This window comes from Lissotriton vulgaris, chromosome 11, assembly GCF_964263255.1.
Source record: "Lissotriton vulgaris chromosome 11, aLisVul1.2, whole genome shotgun sequence".
Lineage (NCBI taxonomy): Eukaryota > Metazoa > Chordata > Amphibia > Caudata > Salamandridae > Lissotriton > Lissotriton vulgaris.
Genome location: NC_141699.1, coordinates 393,395,436 through 393,416,690, shown reverse-complemented (window position 1 = coordinate 393,416,690; position 21,255 = coordinate 393,395,436). Strand labels below are relative to the sequence as shown.

The 21,255-nt window shown below is 44.0% G+C and overlaps 1 protein-coding gene across 1 annotated transcript in view; it reads left to right on the top strand.

Annotated features, from left to right (window-relative positions):
- LOC147679853 (protein transport protein Sec24C-like) overlaps positions 1–21,255 on the top strand; it is a 257,445-nt gene that overhangs the window by 131,777 nt on the left and 104,413 nt on the right. The window contains exons 13-14 of the mRNA XM_086943414.1: positions 6,302–6,412; positions 9,480–9,653. Of these exons, the coding sequence (XP_086799540.1) occupies positions 6,302–6,412; positions 9,480–9,653 (285 nt within the window). The remainder of the gene's footprint in view (positions 1–6,301; positions 6,413–9,479; positions 9,654–21,255) is intronic.

Here is a 21,255-nt window from a genome sequence, read left to right as displayed (position 1 = left end):
GCTCAGCTGGTCATAAGCCACGGTGCCCCAGTGCTCATGACGAGCTGAGCTCATCATGGCCCGTGGAACGCTCGCACGCTGGGCTAATTCCCCTGCTGTGCTGATCGTTCCATTAAACAGGCGTGGCTCATGACGAGCTGAGCTCGTCATGGGCATGGGGGCGCTTTGCGCGCCCCCCCCCCCCCCATCACAGCAGGGGAATAGCTCCTGCAGCCAAGGGGTTAAACTGCAGCAGTCAGGATACCCTAGTAGGCTTAAAGACGTGTTTTCCTGGTCACAGTGGATGGCACAGCAAGTGCTGTGGTCAACAGGTGACATTTAAGTTTCTAGGCCATGAATGCAATTTTTACATCATATAGTATGGCCTTATTGGATAGTTAAATATACCAGTCGATGATTGCCAAGTGTTTAAGAGGTCAGAGCACATACACTGGTCACTGGGCATAGTGCTCCTTTGCACACAGCCTAAAAATCAGCAGTAAACATCGTCAAAAAATGGGGGCGACAATGCAAAAAGGGGCATATTCTCATAATATTACCCAGATAATTTCAGTAAAACCAAAATGAATTGGCTAACGCCATACATAAAAAGTGCAGTTTGATAAAACATGCTTAAAATATTCCAGTTCAATTCCTCAAAACCACTTAATCAGTCAGTGACTATTAACTCCTGTCTAAACAATAGTTTTTTAAACCTTAGCATTTCACCCAATCTTAATGGTATTTCACCCAATCGAAAGATTTGTGATCAAACTGGGCCTATCTGCAAAAACATTTAACATTAATTGGGGAGGGAGGGTTGGCCTTTTTTTAAATCCTCCTTCTCAGAAATAAAAAAAAGAAATAGGATAGACAGGCCAGAGCCTCATTGAGTAGGTGTTTCCCACTGTTGTTGCTGCCATCTCAGCGTCCATTTGGTTTGATAATATGTCAAGCTTTTTTGTGTAGATAGGATCTATTTTTCTGGGAGATTTCCTTAAATCTCATTCTTTCAGCTGTCTCTCAGCTGTTTAAGTCAGATTGCACTATTGTGGTGGAATAAACAAAAGGAAGGTTGACCATGATTTTTGCATGACTTTGCATTCCTGATGTTCTCATCATGACTGAGTGTCCAATTTGCCATGCAATATAATGTATGAGATATAAGGAAGAAAATATGGTTGGTTGGCTAAACTGCTGTTTTTAAAACGGGGACCTTGGGTTGAAATTCCAGCTCTCTTGACCAAAAACCTTCATACTGTGGAAATATCACGTTATCTCCCGGTACCTAAAATTGTAACTATGTGTGAAATGAATATATGAAAGATTTGCCTTTGTGATATTTAGATATTTACAACAAGGGGTGGTGAGGGACAGAGTCTCTGAATTAAGCAGAAAGCGAGCGCTGTGGGGAGAGCACCCAACAGGGAGGAGAAAGGCCCTTGGGAGGTCCTGCCAGCAAGATCTAAAAACCTTTGCCGTGAGGGGAACGGCCGCGGACAGGCCGACAACAGCGCCAGCACCCTGACCGCCGCGGGGGCAAGGGACTACATCCCCCAGGTGCCCCGGCGGTCAGGTGACATCAGCGGAGCGCCCGGAGGCGCAGGGGTAAAAGCCACGAGAGCCGAGCGCTGGTGGCGAGCGCTGTGGGGAGAGCACCCAACAGGGAGGAGAAAGGCCCTTGGGAGGTCCTGCCAGCAAGATCTAAAAACCTTTGCCGTGAGGGGAACGGCCGCGGACAGGCCGACAACAGCGCCAGCACCCTGACCGCCGCGGGGGCAAGGGACTACATCCCCCAGGTGCCCCGGCGGTTAGGTGACATCAGCGGAGCGCCCGGAGGCGCAGGGGTAAAAGCCACGAGAACCTCTCGCACCGCGAGTCGCGCCGGGCGAAGCCCGGGCAAAGGGCGGGCCCTCTACGGCCCTCATCGGACAGAGGAGGACGGGGACGGGCCACCCCCTTTGCAAGTTGTGAGGTAAATTTCCGACCCGTATCACTGTAGTACTGTATTCATGCCTAAATCAGGGGATATGTCCAATCACATCCCGGACGATATATTTGCACATTCCCCATCTAGCTTCCCATGGCTGGATGACCTGAACAGTTTGTGCAAGGTCAAATATGTGCCTGCAGCACCCTCCCCCACTCCAAAACGTCGCAACTCATTATCACAGCCAAGGGAGCAGAATTGTCTTTCTGATACAAAACCCACACCTCCCAGGGCTGCGCTTGTCAAAAAGAAGATTGCGGGGAACAAAGCCAATGTGAGTTCTACTAAACTTCAAACACCTGATAAACCTTCTCCAAGCCCAAATCCACCCTTAACTAATCCTCTTTCTACCATGCCACCTGGTGTCAACCTGGAGGATTTATCACCACCTTCCCACCAGGCCTTGCTATCTATAGTTGATCATCTGCTCAAATCTTTAATACACCCCTTGATGGACAAAATCTCTATGTTGGGGAATAAGCTCATAGGGCTGGAGAACTCCATTGAAGCACTCCGGAAACCCTCAGCCCATATCGCAACAACTCATTGTCCACCCACTACCGTCCATTCAAATTTACCTAACTTGACTACTTCATATGAAGCGGCGCCTATCCAATTGCCAACCCCCACCTCCTCACCGCCTATTAAACCCAAAGCCCCCCCGAAATTGAAAAACCCACGTCATGCTCCTCCTAAACCTACATATACCACCCACATCCACTTACCTCCAGAAGCGGCGCCTTTTGTCATTGTCCTGTCGGGAGTCCCTGAATTAACAGAAGGCAAAGCTGAGAGACACCACGAACTAATGAACAAGGTCAAATATTGGCTATCAAAAAACAGACCTCTGCCCCACTACCTTGATGGCCGAATAATAAGTGTCCGGAGGGTGGGATGGCTTGGGCCTCTTAAAAAGGACATTTCGGGGGATCTGATCTTGATACGTTTTAGGAGTAGACTCATTGTGCCATACATGCGGACGTGGCTACCCCAGAATGGAGACGGGCTCATTTCTACCTGGAACCTTCATGACTTTTACCCTTATAGGCCCTACATGTTTTCCCCTAGTACCTGGGGCATTGATAGCTTCCGGGGTGGTAGTGGAACATACCCAAGAAACTGCAGTAGTTTTCCAGTGGCCTTTAACTGTCCCATACCACTGTACAATGGTTTTTCTGTGTCATAATTATTAATTCTTGTAGATTACTGTGCCCTATAACGTGGTCTAAAGGTGGCGTAAAGCACGTTTAATGGACTAACTGTGTAACCAAAAGTTATTAGGAGACTTATTTTAAAATGTTTATAAATGTATTTATGTATGCTTTTATGATTTTAATATCTAAAATCGAATAAAGCTTTGATTCATTCAAAAAAAAAAAAAAAAAGCAGAAAGCTCTCACCCAGTCAAGAGATCAGGGCTAGATCCAACACCGTTTTTTAGCTCACTGCACCATCCCAGTTTCAGAACCTGGCTGTATGCAAATTAGTCTGTTCCTGTCCCAGTGCATGATGGGAACAGGGCAAACCAAACTACAAAAGCCAATTCTTACACTGGGAAGGAAACAAGCTCCCGGGGACCGGTTTCTGGCATTACAGCCGTCTTCGGCCCGGTTTGCTTGAATCCTGATGGTGCAATGAGTAAGGGTCTCACATCTGAGAATACCCTTCCATGCTTAGGGTGGACAAAAATATTTACAACAAGGGGTGGTGAGGGACAGAGTCTCTGAATTAAGCAGAAAGCTCTCACCCAGTCAAGAGATCAGGGTTAGATCCAACACCGTTTTTTAGCTCACTGCACCATCCCAGTTTCAGAACCTGGCTGTATGCAAATTAGTCTGTTCCTGTCCCAGTGCATGATGGGAACAGGGCAAACCAAACTACAAAAGCCAATTCTTACACTGGGGAGGAAACAAGCTCCCGGGGACCGGTTTCTGGCATTACAGCCGTCTTCGGCCCGGTTTGCTTGAATCCTGATGGTGCAATGAGCAAGGGTCTCACATCTGAGAATACCCTTCCACGCTTAGGGTGGACAAAAATATTTACAACAAGGGGTGGTGAGGGACTGAGTCTCTGAATTAAGCAGAAAGCTCTCACCCAGTCAAGAGATCAGGGCTAGATCCAACACCGTTTTTTAGCTCACAGCACCATCCCAGTTTCAGAACCTGGCTGTATGCAAATTAGTCTGTTCCTGTCCCAGTGCATGATGGGAACAGGGCAAACCAAACTACAAAAGCCAATTCTTACACTGGGAAGGAAACAAGCTCCCGGGGACCGGTTTCTGGCATTACAGCCGTCTTCGGCCCGGTTTGCTTGAATCCTGATTTGACCTGGGTTGGTGCAGTGAGATAAATAACGGTGATGGATCAAGCCCTGATCTTTGGACTGGGTAAAAGTGGTCTGCTTAATTCAGACACTCTGTTCATCACCACCCCCTTTTCTGAATCATTTTTGGCCACTATAGGTGTGGCAGGGTATACTCAGACATGAGTCCCTTTCTCACTGCACCATCAGGATTCAAGCAAGCCGGGCCGAAGACGGCTGAAATGCCAGAAACCGGTCCCCGGTAGCTTGTCTCCTTTCTGGTGAAGAATTGGCTTGGTAGTTTAGTCTGCCCTGTTCCCATGATGCACTGGGCCAGGGACAGACTGATTTGCATATAGCCAGGTTCTGACCTGGGTTGGTGCAGTGAGATAAATAACGGTGATGGATCAAGCCCTGATCTTTGGACTGGGTAAGAGTGGTCTGCTTAATTCAGACACTCTGTTCATCACCACCCCCTTTTCTGAATCATTTTTGGCCACTATAGGTGTGGCAGGGTATACTCAGACATGAGTCCCTTTCTCACTGCACCATCAGGATTCAAGCAAGCCAGGCCGAAGATGGCTGAAATGCCAGAAACCGGTCCCCGGTAGCTTGTCTCCTTTCTGGTGAAGAATTGGCTTGGTAGTTTAGTCTGCCCTGTTCCCATGATGCACTGGGCCAGGGACAGACTGATTTGCATATAGCCAGGTTCTGACCTGGGTTGGTGCAGTGAGATAAATAACGGTGATGGATCAAGCCCTGATCTTTGGACTGGGTAAGAGTGGTCTGCTTAATTCAGACACTCTGTTCATCACCACCCCCTTTTCTGAATCCTTTGTGATATTTAGATGCACAAATCACCTCTTGGTGTTACACAACCTTGTATCGTCATCCACCATCACCTGATATTGGTCAGTACTTCATTGCTTCCTTTCTAGGTTTGCATTGAATAAATATATCCCCCGTCTGGGGCCATGCTTAACTGAAGAACTAGAAAATGTACAGCTCAACAACTTGGACCTTCCCAAGACCCACTTTAACACACCCATGCAAACTAGTCTTTGTTATGAGATGTTCCCTCTGATGGCTCGGACTCTCTTGGCAGTGGATAGATGGCTGGTGAGGCATCTTTCAGGCACCCAACATCAGGGGTTTTAGACATAAAGACATTTGCCTGATTTAGACTTTGGCAGACAAATTCCCCTGTCACAAAAGTGACACATATCCTTTAAGGCTTATTACAAGTTCTTTATTTCCAATGGAATTTGTAATAAAGAGGATGAGATATCCCTCTTCTTTGTAAAGGGGTAACCCATCTAACAAGCTCTAGATTAGACCATTAATATTGAGAGGCAAAGTCTAAAGCAGCATAGTTGTGAAAAGCTCAGTGCTGATTAGCTTGAAGTTGAAGAGCGCTTCAAGATCATTATACCAGGGTCCGTAACAAATTTCCAGATAACAGTTGTGTGTTAGACTTTACAGTCCTGGATATAGTCCAAACTTTTGACTCCTTCTGAGTGAGGTTTATTGGAATCTATTATGGATACTTACAACTGCAACCTCTGCCAAGCATTTAAAGCTTGTTTCTTAGAGGTCCAGAGCAAGACTCTGTCTTTCTAAGAAACAAGCTGTCTCTAGAGTCTGTGATCAGCTGAGGGGTGTGCAAGAAACATTCTTCTTCACCCTCATTTAAAAGTCATGCCTGACACAGTGGATCTGGGGCAGCAAAGTCTTATAGAGCAGCGAGAGCTATCGTATTGGAGAAACATAATAGAGCTCTATGGGTACCATCTTTCAAAGTTTGAAAGTTGCAGATCAATATGTGGGGTTGCAGGGTGGCAGGCTTTTAAACTTAGAGACTCTATGATGACATTTCTGTTTGAGTGAAACGATGCTTAACAACACATGCTGGATTTTCCCTTCACTGGTACTATTTTAGTTAAAGTTCATGCAGATGGTGAATTCCAGCACAAGAGATGTGGGATGATCATCTGCCCTCGTTTGTAATGTTTCTCACTTTTTCTGTTCTAGGAGTGTGGCTGCCCTGGCAAGATCTTTATGTTTCATTCATCAATGCTTACTATGGATAGAAAGCTGCAATTAAGCACAACACCTCAATCGGCCTCCTGTAAAAAGGAAAAGGTGAGACTAGAGTTAGATTAAAAGTTGTCTTTTTGTTCTTTTAGGATCAGGCAAAATACATGCCTGATCGATTGGCTTGCTGCCAAAGAAAAACTCAATGAATAATTTAGCATTCAGTCCCTGTATAGCTGATATTAAAGCAAACATGAGTGACAGGTAGGGATTGGCTGAGAAAAGGTCTGGATGCTCATTCGATTAGTCTATAAACCATGTTCTCTCCAGTGCCTATGTATGACTCTGACTATTGTATTGTATTGTAAAGTAGCCTACCCGAAATAGGAGATGCTGATGGACAGGAAGCATTTTCCCAGAAAAGGCTGGCTCTAATGTTTGGTTAATGCCTACTGTAAAACTGGCAGTCATGATAGAATCGCGATATTATAGCCAGTGGCAGCTGGTATGGATCCGGAGGGGTAGGAGAGGGATGGTGTGAAGAAAACCCCCCACTTACCTCTTCACTGTCCTCCGTCGTCTCTCCTCCTCTTCCCAACGAGTCCCGGAATGGAACAGGAAGCACACAGACTCCCTTAAGCCAATCACGACACTGCTGTCACCGTAACAGCAGCATCGTGATTGATGTCAGTGCCGTGGTTCGGTGCTCCGATGGGAACTATAAGCCTGTGCATGTTCTCCACCCAGGCTGTGAATTACAGCCTGGTGGAGATCATGCAAAGTATGCATGACTGTTTGGCCAGTTTAGCAGAGGAGCCGCCACTGATTATAGCCTTATAGCACCCTGCAGAGGGCATACCGATGGCTCTGGCCTATAACGAGGGAGAGGGCCTATAACAACCTGAATAGCCTTAGGCAGAATGACGGTAAGGCTATTAGAAGATTCCACCCATTGAAGACTGAATGTTCTAAATTAAAAAGGGAGAAACAAAAAGTACAAGCAATGGAATGTTGGAAAAGAAGGCCTATACCAGCCATTCTAAACCTTGAGATGCTTCATTATCTTCAATAAAATTCCAAACATTTCAATGTTCTGATAAGGATTACATTCTATGAGAGTGAATCACTATAGCCTTATAGCCTGCTGTAGCGGGCGATACCGGCCATTAAAGTTCTGCTCCAGCGTTAAAGGCCCGAGCGGAAGGCGAGGGCCTTTAACAAGGGAGCAGGACTTTAATGGCCGGTATAGCCCAGCTAGGAAGGGCTATAGGGCTAATAAAACATTCTGCCACTAGAGGGCAGAATATTATAACAAATAAAACAAAGGCCTCTTGGAGCCCGAGGGTGTTTAAGTCCCCTCGGCCTCCGGGAGGCCTTTGTTCACAGCAACAGCGGTGAACAAAAGCAACATTGGAATGTTGCTCTGCAGGCTTTTACCGGATCGTAGAAGCACGGAGCACTCTATTGTATTCAATGTAGTGCTCCACATTCCAGTGTTCTAATATAGCCTTATAGCCCGCTGTAGAGAGCTATACCGGCTATTAAAGGCCCTCTCCAGCGTTAAAGGCCCCGAGCCGAAGGCGAGGGCCTTTAACAAGGGAGAGGGACTTTAATAGCGGTATAGCCCTCTACGAAGGGCTATAAGGCTATTAGAACATTCTGTCACTAGAGGACAGAATGTGCTAACAAAAAAAACAAAGCCTTTTGGGAACGTGAGGGGATTGGAATCCCCTCAGGTTCCCTTAAGCCTTTGTTCACAGCCAGAGCTGTGAACAAAGAAAGATTGGGATGTTGGAGCTCGAGGCTTATACCAGCCATTATAAGCCCAGAGCACTCCATTGTTTTCAATTGAGCTCCCAACATTCCAGTGTTCTAATACTGGGTATGAATGTGCACCATCTGTACAAACCATAAATGATTTCTCAACTAACAGGACCCAAACCATAAAGATGCCACTGGTGCGCAGGTAAATGCAGGTATCAGGAATGCGAGTGGATACAAGATTTCATGGAGTAGAAGAGAAAGTGACCTGTTTCCGACAATATGGCATCCTGACCAAATCACAAGTGCTGTGTGTGAAACCATAAGGGCTCCATGCTTGACAGTGAGGGCTCTGGCTGAGGTGTTAGTACTCTGTATAGAATAGTGAGGGCTGAAGACTGAAGCACAGGTACAGTGAAAGTGAAGATGAATCTGTACTAGGATTTTAACATAAGAAACATGAAAGCAGACTCATCACTCTTTCAGTCATAAAAGAAGTACCTGTTAGTCCAATACTGAGGCTAAGACACACCTGATCAGGGCTTTAAGTGGGCTGGGTCCATCTGGGTCTCAGACCCAGGAGTAATACATTGGACATTGAAACGGGTCCCATATGATTGTTCTTGGCCTAACTGGTAAAACACTGATCTATTTCTGAACAATGAATGTAAAAACTGTTAGAGTGATCCATGTCAGAGATTTAGTACCTCTTTATATTTCACATGTTTCTCTTCATCGTCCATTACCTAACAGTGTTATTATTTCCAAGATGTTGTTTTTTTGTAATCTTTTCCATGTAGCATATTACTTTTGTATTGCACTTTATCTTAAACTGCTAACGATCATTGACAAATCCAATTGTACTGTCTGGTTTTACGTGTGTGGCAGTTGTTGTGTTGTATATCTGGATTTAATAACAGAAAGCTTATAGAAGCAGCAAAATGCCTGTTGGGTAGCACACTATGGGAATCACAGAAGTTTAATTCACATGTTTAAGCCATGCCCTTAATTACATAGGCCATGCCACTTTTAGCAAGGCCCCACCCCCAGACTTGGTTTAATGAAGTCTAATCCAGTCTGTTCCTCTACACCTCAATCCTGACCAGCAGCCCCAGACCAACCTCCTATGTTTAACAATAGTGAACATGTGGTACTGTACCACAAACATTGGTCACATGCAGTACCTCTTGCTATTCTAGGAGAGGGGGCTACTTATGCCTCTGCAGCACCACAAGCTATTTCAAGAGGGAGATCCACACATTGGCCTAACCTGATCTATTTCCTGGGCGTACGCAGAGACTCTTGGCTTAATTACTTCGATGTTTTGGGGTGTTTCTATTGCATTTACAGATGTAAATGGTTACCTTCATATTGCACTCCTGAGTACTGAATGTAATTTTAATAAAATTTCTAGTCGGTCTTTCATCCCCGGGACACTGTGAGTGAGGAGCTGGCGGAGGAGTGCGTCAGTCAAGGATGTGCGGTTGACCTCTTCCTTTGCCCACAAAGGCCATGCACTGACATGGCAACACTCGGATACATCCCTGGGGCCACAGGCGGCAACCTGCATAACTATGGCGAGTTCCAGGTAAGACATTTCTTTCTGCTGCCATGTGAATTTGTACCATTAGTCCAGTGAATTAGAAAATTGCATCCTTTGTAGGCATGTGCCTTTTCTGAGTGGAAACATCTTCTTTTCCTCTTTACTGACTACTTCCTGTTCTGTACAAAACATAGCACTCTATGGGGAAGACATGTCTAAGAACTGTTTGGAGTCAGTCTGGGGACCTCCTAGTCGACTGTGGTAGTATGTCTTAGGCATCAGGTACTATCGGTGGTGCTTGCAGCATAGACGCATGTCACTCTGCACATCTGAGAGTTATAAAGCTGTTTGTGACATAATCATCGGACTTAGTTTCTTTTCTATTTTTCCAAAACGTTCCCCCAGTTCCTCTCCTGACTGCCCCTCGGCCTTCTTATCGAAGTCCATGTAAAAGCCAACCTTAGAAGTTCATTCATTTACAGATGGGGCAATAGGTACAGTCTAATATTTACAAATTAAGGTTTTTGCCAACAAGATCACATAGAATAAAAGACGTTGCTGTATCTCTCTGAAAAATGTATGCCCCGGGCTTCTCTTATTCCAAAAATGATAAGATGAGGGCTTACCTCTATATCTTGTTGAAACACTTCTTTGATCACTATACGTATATTATTCTAATACGTTTACAAGGTTGGGCAGCGCACAACCATGTGAAGATCATCCGCCTGGATTTCCTTACACTTTTTACACCTTCCCTCAGCCTGGTTGGAGACCTTCGCCAGTAATTTCGGGGACAAATGAATTCTAAGAACAGTAGAAAAACAATTCTTCCTCAATTATGCAGATTTGACAGTTTTGTCTTAATATTTCATAGATACTTGCCGTGAACTTTCTATCCCAGGAGCAGGCAAGTTCAAACAGCAGATGCTGTAAGGTTCTGAGGCTTCTCTCTACTCAAAACATAGTAAGCCAACATACCAATATGCAACTTCTTTCCTGTTTGGGTTTTGGCTATACAAATCCATCTTCCAAATTTTATTTTTAGACCACTTCTGCTTTGCACTTCAGAAACTTAATTCTTGATAACCAAACCGTGAAATGTTCCCTCCAGTTTGACGATACATATCTTCCAAGTGTTGGAGTTGATCATCCTTGATTAGGATGTTCCTACTTGACTATTCTACTACTATACAGTGGCTTTCTCAAATACTCCTCCCATATTTGAGCCCATAACACTCCTGAGGGCATGCCGCAAACCTGCAGCTGACCTCAAGATCTTGATCCTCATTTTTCAAAGTATTTGTGAGCCCCGAACTTATACAAAAATGTTCCTCTACATAATCCTTTCAGCATCTCCTGATAGAGCGTCCTCAACTTGGATTCTCCTGGGATCCCAAATAATTATCGAAACGTTTTGATCTGAAAAATCCAACAATAAAGTTTCACTCCCGGAAAAAACTCAAACAACATCTCAGCTATGTCTTCCTTAGTTTCTTCCACAATAGTCCAGTCCCTTTCGAATTCCAAATAAAGCTGTCAATTATAGCCAGTTCAAATTTACTAAAGCTTAGAGGAATGCTTTTCAAGATGTACGTAATCTTAGGAATGATTAATATTTTTACTAGATTAATTTTGCCAGAGTCTCAATGGCAGGTTTTCCCACCTTCCCAGGCAATGACTAACTTCCTTTCTCACCTTATGCATGTTTATTGGTATCTCTTCTATCCTATGTGTAATGCTTCTACCCAGGTACCTAATTACTTGTTTTATTCTGATGTTTGCTTAATCTATATTCCATGTTTTTATTTCTGACTTTTCATCATTCGCCTGGTGCCTGGAAATATTACTAAATTTGAGTGTTCAATATCATCAATATACATTAAGACATTGTCTGCGTATATTGCTACCTTGTTACTTATCAATCCTAAATGGAATAATCTCCTTTTCTTGTCTTAATTGAGCTAATGGGTCAATATACAGATTGAAAAGGAGGGGCGATAACAGTCATCCCTCTTTCAACCTTAAAATCCTGAGTAAGATTCCCATTAATTAATAGGCTAGCAAAAGTGGATTCATATAATGTTTCTACAGTTCGCACAAATTAATTTCTGTCTCCAAATCGGTGTAAGGCCTCCCGCCAGTAGATGCAGTTAACTCTATCAAAGGTCTTGGCCGCATATAGAGTAATAATAGCTAACGTTTTTTGTATTCCTCTGCAATATCCACTGTACCAATCAACAAATGAAGCAACTCATTCATTTGTTGCCCCAGAATAAAGCCCCTCTGGTCTTCCTTAACCAACCCCTGCATCGGCCCACTCAGGTCTTAGATAAAATACTGGCAACTACTTGATAGTCACAGTTCTGGGGAAATAGGCCTACGTTACCCAGGCTGCGTAGAACCTTTCCCTAGTTTCAAAATAAGAGTAGTAGTAGCCATATGTCAAGAAAGAGGGGGTTGATCGTCCTTCAATCAAAATAACATTGAAAAGTTCTTGAAGTGCCGGCACTAAGATTTCGACAAGTTCTTTGTAAAGATCTCCCAAAATACCATTGGGGCTCAGAGCCTTCCCCCTTCTAATTGCAACCTTGACTTCCCAAATTTCATCTCTGTTATAGATGCATTTAAGTGTCTAACTATGCCTCTTGGGGTGCTGCAATGTTTACCCTATTCAGCCATTTTCTACTTGCCATTGAAGTTACATATAAGTTGTCATTATACATTGCTCTAGAATGCTCATGAACGATTCCCTCTATCTGATCCAAATTAGTCACTAGTTGCTTTGTAACTGGGTATTATAAACTTTTAATATTGTTTTGCATCATATCCGTAGGTACTTTCCAAGCTAACAAAGCTAAGCTATTTTCGCTATACTCAAAGTGCCTAATTTTACTGGCCTCTCACCTCTTTTTAATTTTAGCCTCCAGCTCCACTTATACTTCCATTGCACCTCCTCATAATTTTTACTTAATTTCTGTAGAGTCCTCCTATAGTATACCGACCCTTAGTTAAGAAGATTGGCTAGTAAGACTACTAAAGGGCCAAGCTCCACCTCATCAGGACCATAATAAGATGTGCAAATATAAACCTCAGTCAAATACTTCAGGTTAAGAATAACCCGCCTACTGATCTATGTCTGTTTGCTGCACTTCTATACTAGGGAACTTCTTTACTGGTATCGTAACTGCCTTTGAAGAACCAGCTGTATCAGTACTACCAATTTGCTGAATCCATCTCTTTCTATTAAATACCTTTTCCAACTCACCACGAGACGTATGCGTCTCTTGGAACATTATAATATCTGCCTTGGCTTCCTTAGTATGTTCAATCACCATTTGCTGTTTAAACTGCTCCTTAAACCATTAACATTCCAAGACAATAGGATGAACTCCTTACATGACGTCATTGCTGTTCTGACTCCTACACCTGGTGTTAGAGGACATCTTTTTCTCTATTTTTCTCCCTCTATCTATGCTACTCCCCTGAGACCCCCCCACCCACACCTCCAAATCCATGTGACTCTCAAAACCATCCTTTGGGGATTCTTCCTCATCCGACTTATACCACGCCTACTCACACCTCTGACACAGTATTCTCCAATTGCTTAAATGTAACACACTTTTTTACAGCTTTCATACAACTAGTTCCTTACACATGAGGACTATCATCCGTCTCCATGCTCCTGACATTATACATTTTGTTTTGCCACATAACTCTGAGGTAGGCTAGGAATTTAATTTGTAGTTTCGCCCACCAGCTGCAAGTCTGGAATATGCTTCCTCAACTCCCATTATTTCTCCTTAGTTTCTCCGCATAAATATATGACAGATAAAAATGAAGGGGGGCGAATCCAAGATGCCAGGGAAACGCTGCTCGCGTTAAGTGAGCAAGTACCTCTCGGCGCTGTACTCTGCAGTCTAGAAGTAATTTTCTAGCGACTTGTTTGTGGGCTTACCTCATCCCTTATGTGTTCCAATTTTTTCACCTCCCTTTACCTTTTTCGATAAGATTCTGAGCTGGTTTCGGTTTTGGGTGCATGTTGGGTGGCTGTGAAGGAATGCAGAAGGCAGTTGGTTGAAGTCGTGTGACCCAGCTCTTGAGACTTGGGTGAGTCACGCGATTGAGTGCTGGTTGCTGGGAGTGTAGCTGGGAGAACAACAGGAGAAGCGTTGTTAGCCCAGGCAGGATCCGGGTGTGCAGGATCTGCAGCAATCAGTTGGTTCCCTTTGAGACGTCAGAAGGCACGTCTCTGTACTGAGGGGGGAGGGGAAAAGCTGGAGCCAAAAGATAAATGCGGATTGGAAGGAGTGGAGGTCCCTAAACCAACTTACACTCTGATAGGCTCAGCTGGAGCACAGGCAGCAGCACCACATAACGCTGGCTTAAGAACAATCAATCAATCAGGGGGTTTGTAGAGTGCGCTACTCACCCGTGAGGATCTCAAGGCGCTGGGGGCAGGGGTGCATATCCGGAACATTCGAAGAGCCAGGTCTTGTGGTCCTTCCTGAACGTGTGTAGTGTTGGGGAATGTCTGATTTTAACAGGGAGTTCCTCACAGGTCCTGGCTGCGATGTAGGAGAAGGCTCTCCCACTGGTTCTGTTTCTGCAGATTCGGGGGACCTCTGCCAGGGAGAGGTCGGTGGAGCGGAGGTTACTCTTAGGTATGTGGAAACATACTCTATCGTTGAGGTATTTGGGTCCGATGTTGTTGAGGGATTTGTAGGCGTGGGTGAGGAGTTTGAAAGTGACCCTCTTCTCGACGAGGAGCCAGTGGAGGCTTTGTAGGTGTTGAAGAACAAGCTGGATAATTTACATAGTAATAGTTTGAGGTCACATACTCCTTGCATTCTCCCCAGAAGTAGAAGAGGATTATACTAACAGCGTCAAGTTAAAAATCACGAATCCTGAGGTGAATAACCAAGCCCCACCAGCAGGCAATATAAGTTATAAAATCCTCTTAGGAAAGCGTAGGGGTGCGGTGAAGCCAACAAATATACTGAGATTCCCCCGTGGTCAAATCCTAATTTCTTGTGTGGCACAGCTCACAAGGTTAAACAGTTAGCCTTCAATTTAGTACAGGGACAACAATATCTTTTCTTTCGTTTAGCATATTTTATTTCTTTTTTTCGTTAGCTTATCAAAATTATTTAAAATGTTTTTTTCCTTTTTTAAGTCTTTTCTTGTGTATACATCAATTCATAAACATAGGTAATAATCCAATCAATTTTAAAAATACAGTAAGAAATGACATGATTTTTACAATGTGCCAAGAAGAACCATGTGCATTACAAAAAATAAATAAAGGAAAAACTAATACCCTGTCTGTCACACACTAACTAACATGCACACTTGCTCATTCATACAGGTCTACAGTCTTACAAACTACAAAACAATTTCTACGGTTGAGGTAACACAGATAGTGATTGTGTTATTTCCAAGCCAACTCCTTCCCTTAAGTCTTATTTTAAGGCATCCCATCCTTCAAATAGCAATGGTATGGCAACAGAGAGCCGCAGGGAGGGTTACTGGTTTGACCCCCGGAAATGATAGCTGAGAGGGGCTCTCTAGGAAACAACTTATCTACAACTCCAACACATGAATTAGATTCATTCTGTGGGACAGAAGCCTCCCCAGTGTCTTTAGATGTGGAGTTAAGTAACCGGTATGAAGTTCTCAGGGTGCTGATGAAGGAATTCTTGCATGAGAGTTAGGGGGGACCACTGCCAACATAGATGTAACTAGTAGCCTACCCTATTCATCTAATATCGGGATGAAAACTCAGAAAAATTAGATTTCCCTGGGTGGGATAGGAGAGGTTCTTGTAAATCTCACAAAGGAAGGGAGGGACAGTTTCTGCATTTCAGAGAACAATCAAAGAGGAACTCAGAAGACTTGAACTCAGCTCAAGAAAAGGATAGCAGATTTGGGGAAACAGACAGCTGAGATAGAGGCTGAGTTAAGACAAAATAAGGATGCAGGAGAGGCGAATGCACTAGCTATAGTACAGTTAAAACCACAGGATAAGGCCTTGATGGAAAATTTAGAAAGGTTTGAGTATCATTCCAGGCGGAATAATTTACGTCTATTGAGAGTGCTGGAGAGGGCTGAAGGTAATGATGTTAGGCAGTTTGCCATCTCACTTTTACCAGATCATTTTCTTAAAGACTCTCCTGCAATACATTTAAATAATGAGATTCAAAGAGTGCATAGAGACCCTTTCAGATTGAACCCATTTCACACAAAAAACAAGGAAGATTATTTTATGTTGTAAGACATATTCAGTTAAAGAAGAAATTCTGGAGAAGGGACTTAAAAATAACTCTCTGGTAGTTTGGTGGGGTACTATGTAACACCGTTTCTTTGACATACACTTATAGATTTAGTTGGCAGGTTTTTTTACGCTCTTTTTATGCAACACATGGAGACCTCAATGCTTAAATCAATTTGAAGACCTTCAAATCTGTTGTTTACTCTATGCAATATGATCCAACCCCACTGTCTTCGAGCCATCTACCATCGCTATTGTCCTTTACCCCGCTGCCACACTCAACCACCCATCTTTTTTACTATAAGTACACCCAGGTGCTAGTAAGGACATCTCAGACTTACACTCCCCAATGTCATTGACCAGGATATCCCCCTGCTGAGATAACTTCAAGTTGATGAACATGTTGCCCGATCCCCGGGATCAGAGTGATCTCTATAATCTGGTACACCCAGACATTTACCTTCAGCTGCAAGAGATAAGGAGTGGCTACCCACTTTCATCTAGGCCTAGTTGAAAGTGGTTAGCCACTCCTGCAAGGTATGAACAGGGTATCGGTTTCAGAAAGAACCTGTGAAGGTGGTAGATGGTGTGATTAGCACTTTTAGACGCATATATCATTATGATACATATCCTTTCTCTTAATGACCAATGACACCAAACCTTTACCGATTTAAAAAATACAAGAACATCGATTTATTAATTGTGTCAGCCAAACATGCACGATTTAGATGCAATATCCAAGGAAACCTCAATTCTTCCACCTATTTTGCCATATTGCTTTATCTTATTGTAAGTCGTCTGTCACTGTTTACTCTGTAAATATCTCTTTGTGCCCTTGCACTATAATAAAAAATTCAAAATAAATAACCGATCACAAATCTCATATACCATGGCACACGGTTTAAAAATCTCCCTGACATCAACTTGAGTTTGAAATGTAAAAGAAAATATAAACAGAAGTTTCTAGGTTTCTTAAAGTCAATTTCTTGATTGCTTCATTTGGTGTTGTGCCTGACTCCTAGGCATCAAGGTATAACTTAACCTGTATGCTGACATATCCTCAACTGTAAAAGGCTATGGTGCCAGTTTCTGTCTTGCAGAATGTATCATTGCTAAGGGTTGTTGTTAATGTGTGTGTGTTATATAACTTCCGTGTGTGCGTTAGTGTGTCACAAGGAAAGGGAGGCTTGCGTGTACCTGGGCATTTTCACCCATGACAGCAAAAACTCCATGGCCATCCTTAAGTAGCTCGTCTATGTATTCGCCATGGGAAACTGACTCGTCACTTAACTTCTTCCTTGCTTTATTCTGGTGTGATTATGCCACGTTATTTGCTGTCAGTCACGCCAAAACTGTTATTCTGAGCTCTTCAGTTGTTCTGCATTTGCCCGATTTTGCTTTGTATGTCAGCACTACAAGTTTGGAAAGAACACTGATTGTAAATTTGTGATCATAGGTAACCGGTTAATTTGAAAATTAGTGAAGTTGTTTACCATATAGGAACAGGAAAGAATCATGAAAGTGTTGCCTTACAAAAGTATTGTGAGATAGGAGAGCAGTGCCAATGGCACAAACACCAAGAATTGCATGGTGGGGAAGGCAGCAAAAAGTGAGAAGCAAAAGATGGCACGGTAATGTGGCAATTGAAGCAAAAAAGGGGAGGGGGCATAAAATATGTAATGTACCTAACAAACGTAAATGATGCAAAAGTAATATGAAACAAAGATTGCTTTTTTCTGTAAAAGAAGCATAGCAGACTTTTTAGTATTCTCAGTTTGTAAATATGGTCATAATTCTAGAAACACAATAGAAGACAAAATGAAAGGTGAGGTGTTTCTAACACACAAAAGGAGATCTGTAAACATTTTATGGACCTAAGCTGTGGAAAATCCGAGATCTTGATTGCTTAGCTCTCTGAAACAAGATGGGCAAAAGCCCAATAATTATCCTTATCGGTAACCAAGTAAGGGGAACGTGAAGTGAAAAAAACACATACTACCTTAATTCCTGTGATCGAAGAAATGCTAAAGACCGGGAAAACTCACATATAATAATACACCACGCCTCCGGTTTAGAAAACAAGCAGTGAGGAGGAAAAGGATAAGACTGAATTAGAACGATTTTAGCACTGTGAGCAAAGACATTTCCCTACTAAGAATAGATATCTTAAAGAATGAATATCAAACAGGGTCAGTGCCTTTTAACACTTGTTGTCCCATAAGTGGAGAGGATAATTCTAATAAAAATACAGTGAGTCACAAAAACATGTGCTCAAGTAACCTAACTCCCGCTCTTAAGAGTTAAGTTGCATGCACCGTGTCCCCTCTGGTGATCTTGTTGTTTCAAGTGAGCTCCATATTTCCTAGCTAATACTTAAAAAAGCATTGTGTGTAAATAAGCATGTAAGTAAAAACATGACAAAGTTCGCTCTAAGAAAGGGCAAGGCCTGGAAACCCGGAAGACAGACAGAATGTCAATTAGTCAATAAAAATACACTAGGAAAGTTGTGTACAAAGATTACGAGAGCGTCTAAAGTAACCACCATATTGGGAGGGAGGGGCACAGCACAGAAAACTGACCACTTGTTGGGTGAAAATTGCTGCTTTATTGATACAGGTGCACGTTAATATTTTTCCAGGCAAACCACCTTACATAACTAAAACCTTGCTATACAACCTTGCTCTACATCCAGTGTACTAGCCCATTGCCGCACCCCACGGTCCCTCCCCCCAACATACCCACCCTGCAGCTAAGTGATTTAACTACATTGCATTCCCACATTTCGACCGATCTATTCCCCCTACATCCTAGGACTCTATGTATGAACCTGTAAGTAACCAAATGTCCTAAACTGAAACTTGAACTACATGCCTCCCCGCCCCTTCCCTTTGGTTCCCGAACTCTTAATGCCAACCAACTTCTGCTAGCTACTGGCAAACGTTTCATTCCTCCGCCACCCAGAACAAGGGTGTAGGGGGGTTGGGAACCAACCCCCCTTTTCTGCACCCACCTCTTCTGTTGCTAGGTGATCTCATTGCCTAATGCCTAATATTCAGATCCTTAGACAACACTTCTCTAATCTCCAATAAGTATAAGTCCATGTCCATCCAAGATAGATGTACCCCATCCACCCTGAAACACTCTGTGGTCTTGAATTTGAAGTCCGAATGACAAAGCTGACCAAAACCGATCTCCTGACAAAAACGTGACATCTGCCAATTCAACTTCCTCTGAGCCCTATCTATCGCCACCTGCATGCAGGCCCCTCTCCAAGAAAGCTGCTTAACAAACTCTATTGCTAACACGTAACACCCTTCTCAATGCTCTCTAATCTCCAGCAAGTCATTTTTCATATTTCTCAAAAACACAATCCCTTTCTCCTTTCTCTTTGAGATGAAGAAACAACATGTCTGAATACCTTTTCTACACAATCATGCCATTCAATGTCTGCATTACGTCCCTCCAAAGCATTCCTCCCTTTCCTTTCCACGTAACCCTAAAAAGGTGATCATTGAAACCCAAATTAGACCCCAAATACCTCTGGTGAGCCTGGATAGCTGCCCACTTGATGAACCAAATGCCCACCACCCAAATATCCACTTCCTCAGCCACTGGGCCTGCTACTGCACCTGGAAAGAAAGATACAAGCAGTAAGCAATTAACCGTGCTGCACCCACCATGTGTCCCTCTCCCCCCAAAGCACGCACATAGTGCCTGTAGCACTTCCATGACCAGCTGCCCAGCTGCATATCTTTGCATGCCAAACCAATGTCTTTTGCAGCAACGCTAACAGGCTGGTACTTTTCCCCTACTGTTGTGCAGAAAATCATACCCATATCTGCTTCGCAACAAGATGTGCAGCACTCACCCAATACTACTGGACATGGGCCTGGTGAACCCTCTTAGTTTAAGTTGACCCTCTTCCCATGCACCCTTTGATTGGTTTTGGAGCAGCTAAGCCATATCTCCTATCTACCTCTTGTCTTATCAATGTCCTTGCACCTGACTCTGCCTGTGCCCATTCTCCCCACCAGTTCTGACATTCTGAAAACCCCAAAAAACCTCCACACCATAAGCGTTGAAAATAAGCAAGTCTCTGCCACATCCCTACTCACCTGAGGCAATTGGCGGAACACTTTGCCAAGTAGGTTGCAAGACAAAGGCTTTCAAATCCACCCCATCTTGCCCTGCTCTCGTGCCCAGCTCTACAGTATCCTGCGTCCCAACTCACCTGCCAATGGGGGGCATTACCATAACAGTTTTCTCATGAATGCCAGCTCTGCCAACTTCCCAGTAATGGTAACCTTTGAGAAAACCTTGTCTATGAGGTCCAATATATAACGGACCACATCATCCACCCGTAAACTGCCTTCTTCCCAGACACTAGGAATTCCTTCCATGCCTGAACATAAGCACTCCGCATCGATTCTGTGAGGGACCCTACCACCTGTAGTACAACCTAAGGACCACAAGTTCTGGAGTATGTGCCTTGGGTCTTTTTTCCGCGTTCTTGGCTAATCCACGGAATCTCACCCACTGTGAACGAGACAAAGCATCCGCAATGTCATTGTCCACCCTGGGCACGTATTGCACCCTGAAGGAGATGTCATAGCGCAAGCGGCCCAACACTAAAACCTGCAGCTGCCTCAGGACCTGCACGTCCCTAGTGGACTGTCAAGTCAAGTCAAGTCAGAGAATTTATATAGCGCACTACATACCCAGAGGGTCTCAAGTCGCTTAAGGAGGGGTAGGGAATCACTTGTCAAATATCCACGTTTTAAGTTGCTTTCTGAATGCTAGGTGGTTCTGGGTAAGGCGAAGGTAGGTGGGAAGTGAGTTCCAGGTTTTAGCTGCCAGGTAGGAGAAGGATCTACCTCCCATGGTGGTCTTGTTGATGCGAGGTACATTGGCAAGGGCTTGGTTGGAAGATCGAAGCTGGCGGGAGGGGGCGTAGAAGGACAGTCGTGTGTTGAGGCATTCTGGTCCGATTTCGTAGAGTGCTTTGTGTGCGTGGGTAAGGAGCCGGAAAGTGATTCTCTTATTGACGGGAAGCCAGTGGAGGTTTTTCAGGTGACCAGAGATATGTTCTTTACGCGGGATGTCTAATATGAGCCTGGCTGAGGCGTTTTGGATTCGTTGGAGTTTTTTCTGGAGTTTAGCGGTAGTCCCGGCGTAGAGGGTGTTTCCATAGTCCAGTCGGCTCGTGACCAGAGCGTGGGTGACCGTTTTCCTAGTTTCGGTGGGGATCCAACGAAATGTTTTTTTGAGCATGCGAAGAATGTTGAAGCAGGATGAGGAGACGGCGTTGACTTGTCTGTTCATTGAAAGTGAGGAATCCAGGATGACGCCCAGGTTCCGTGCATGGTCTGTCGGGATGGG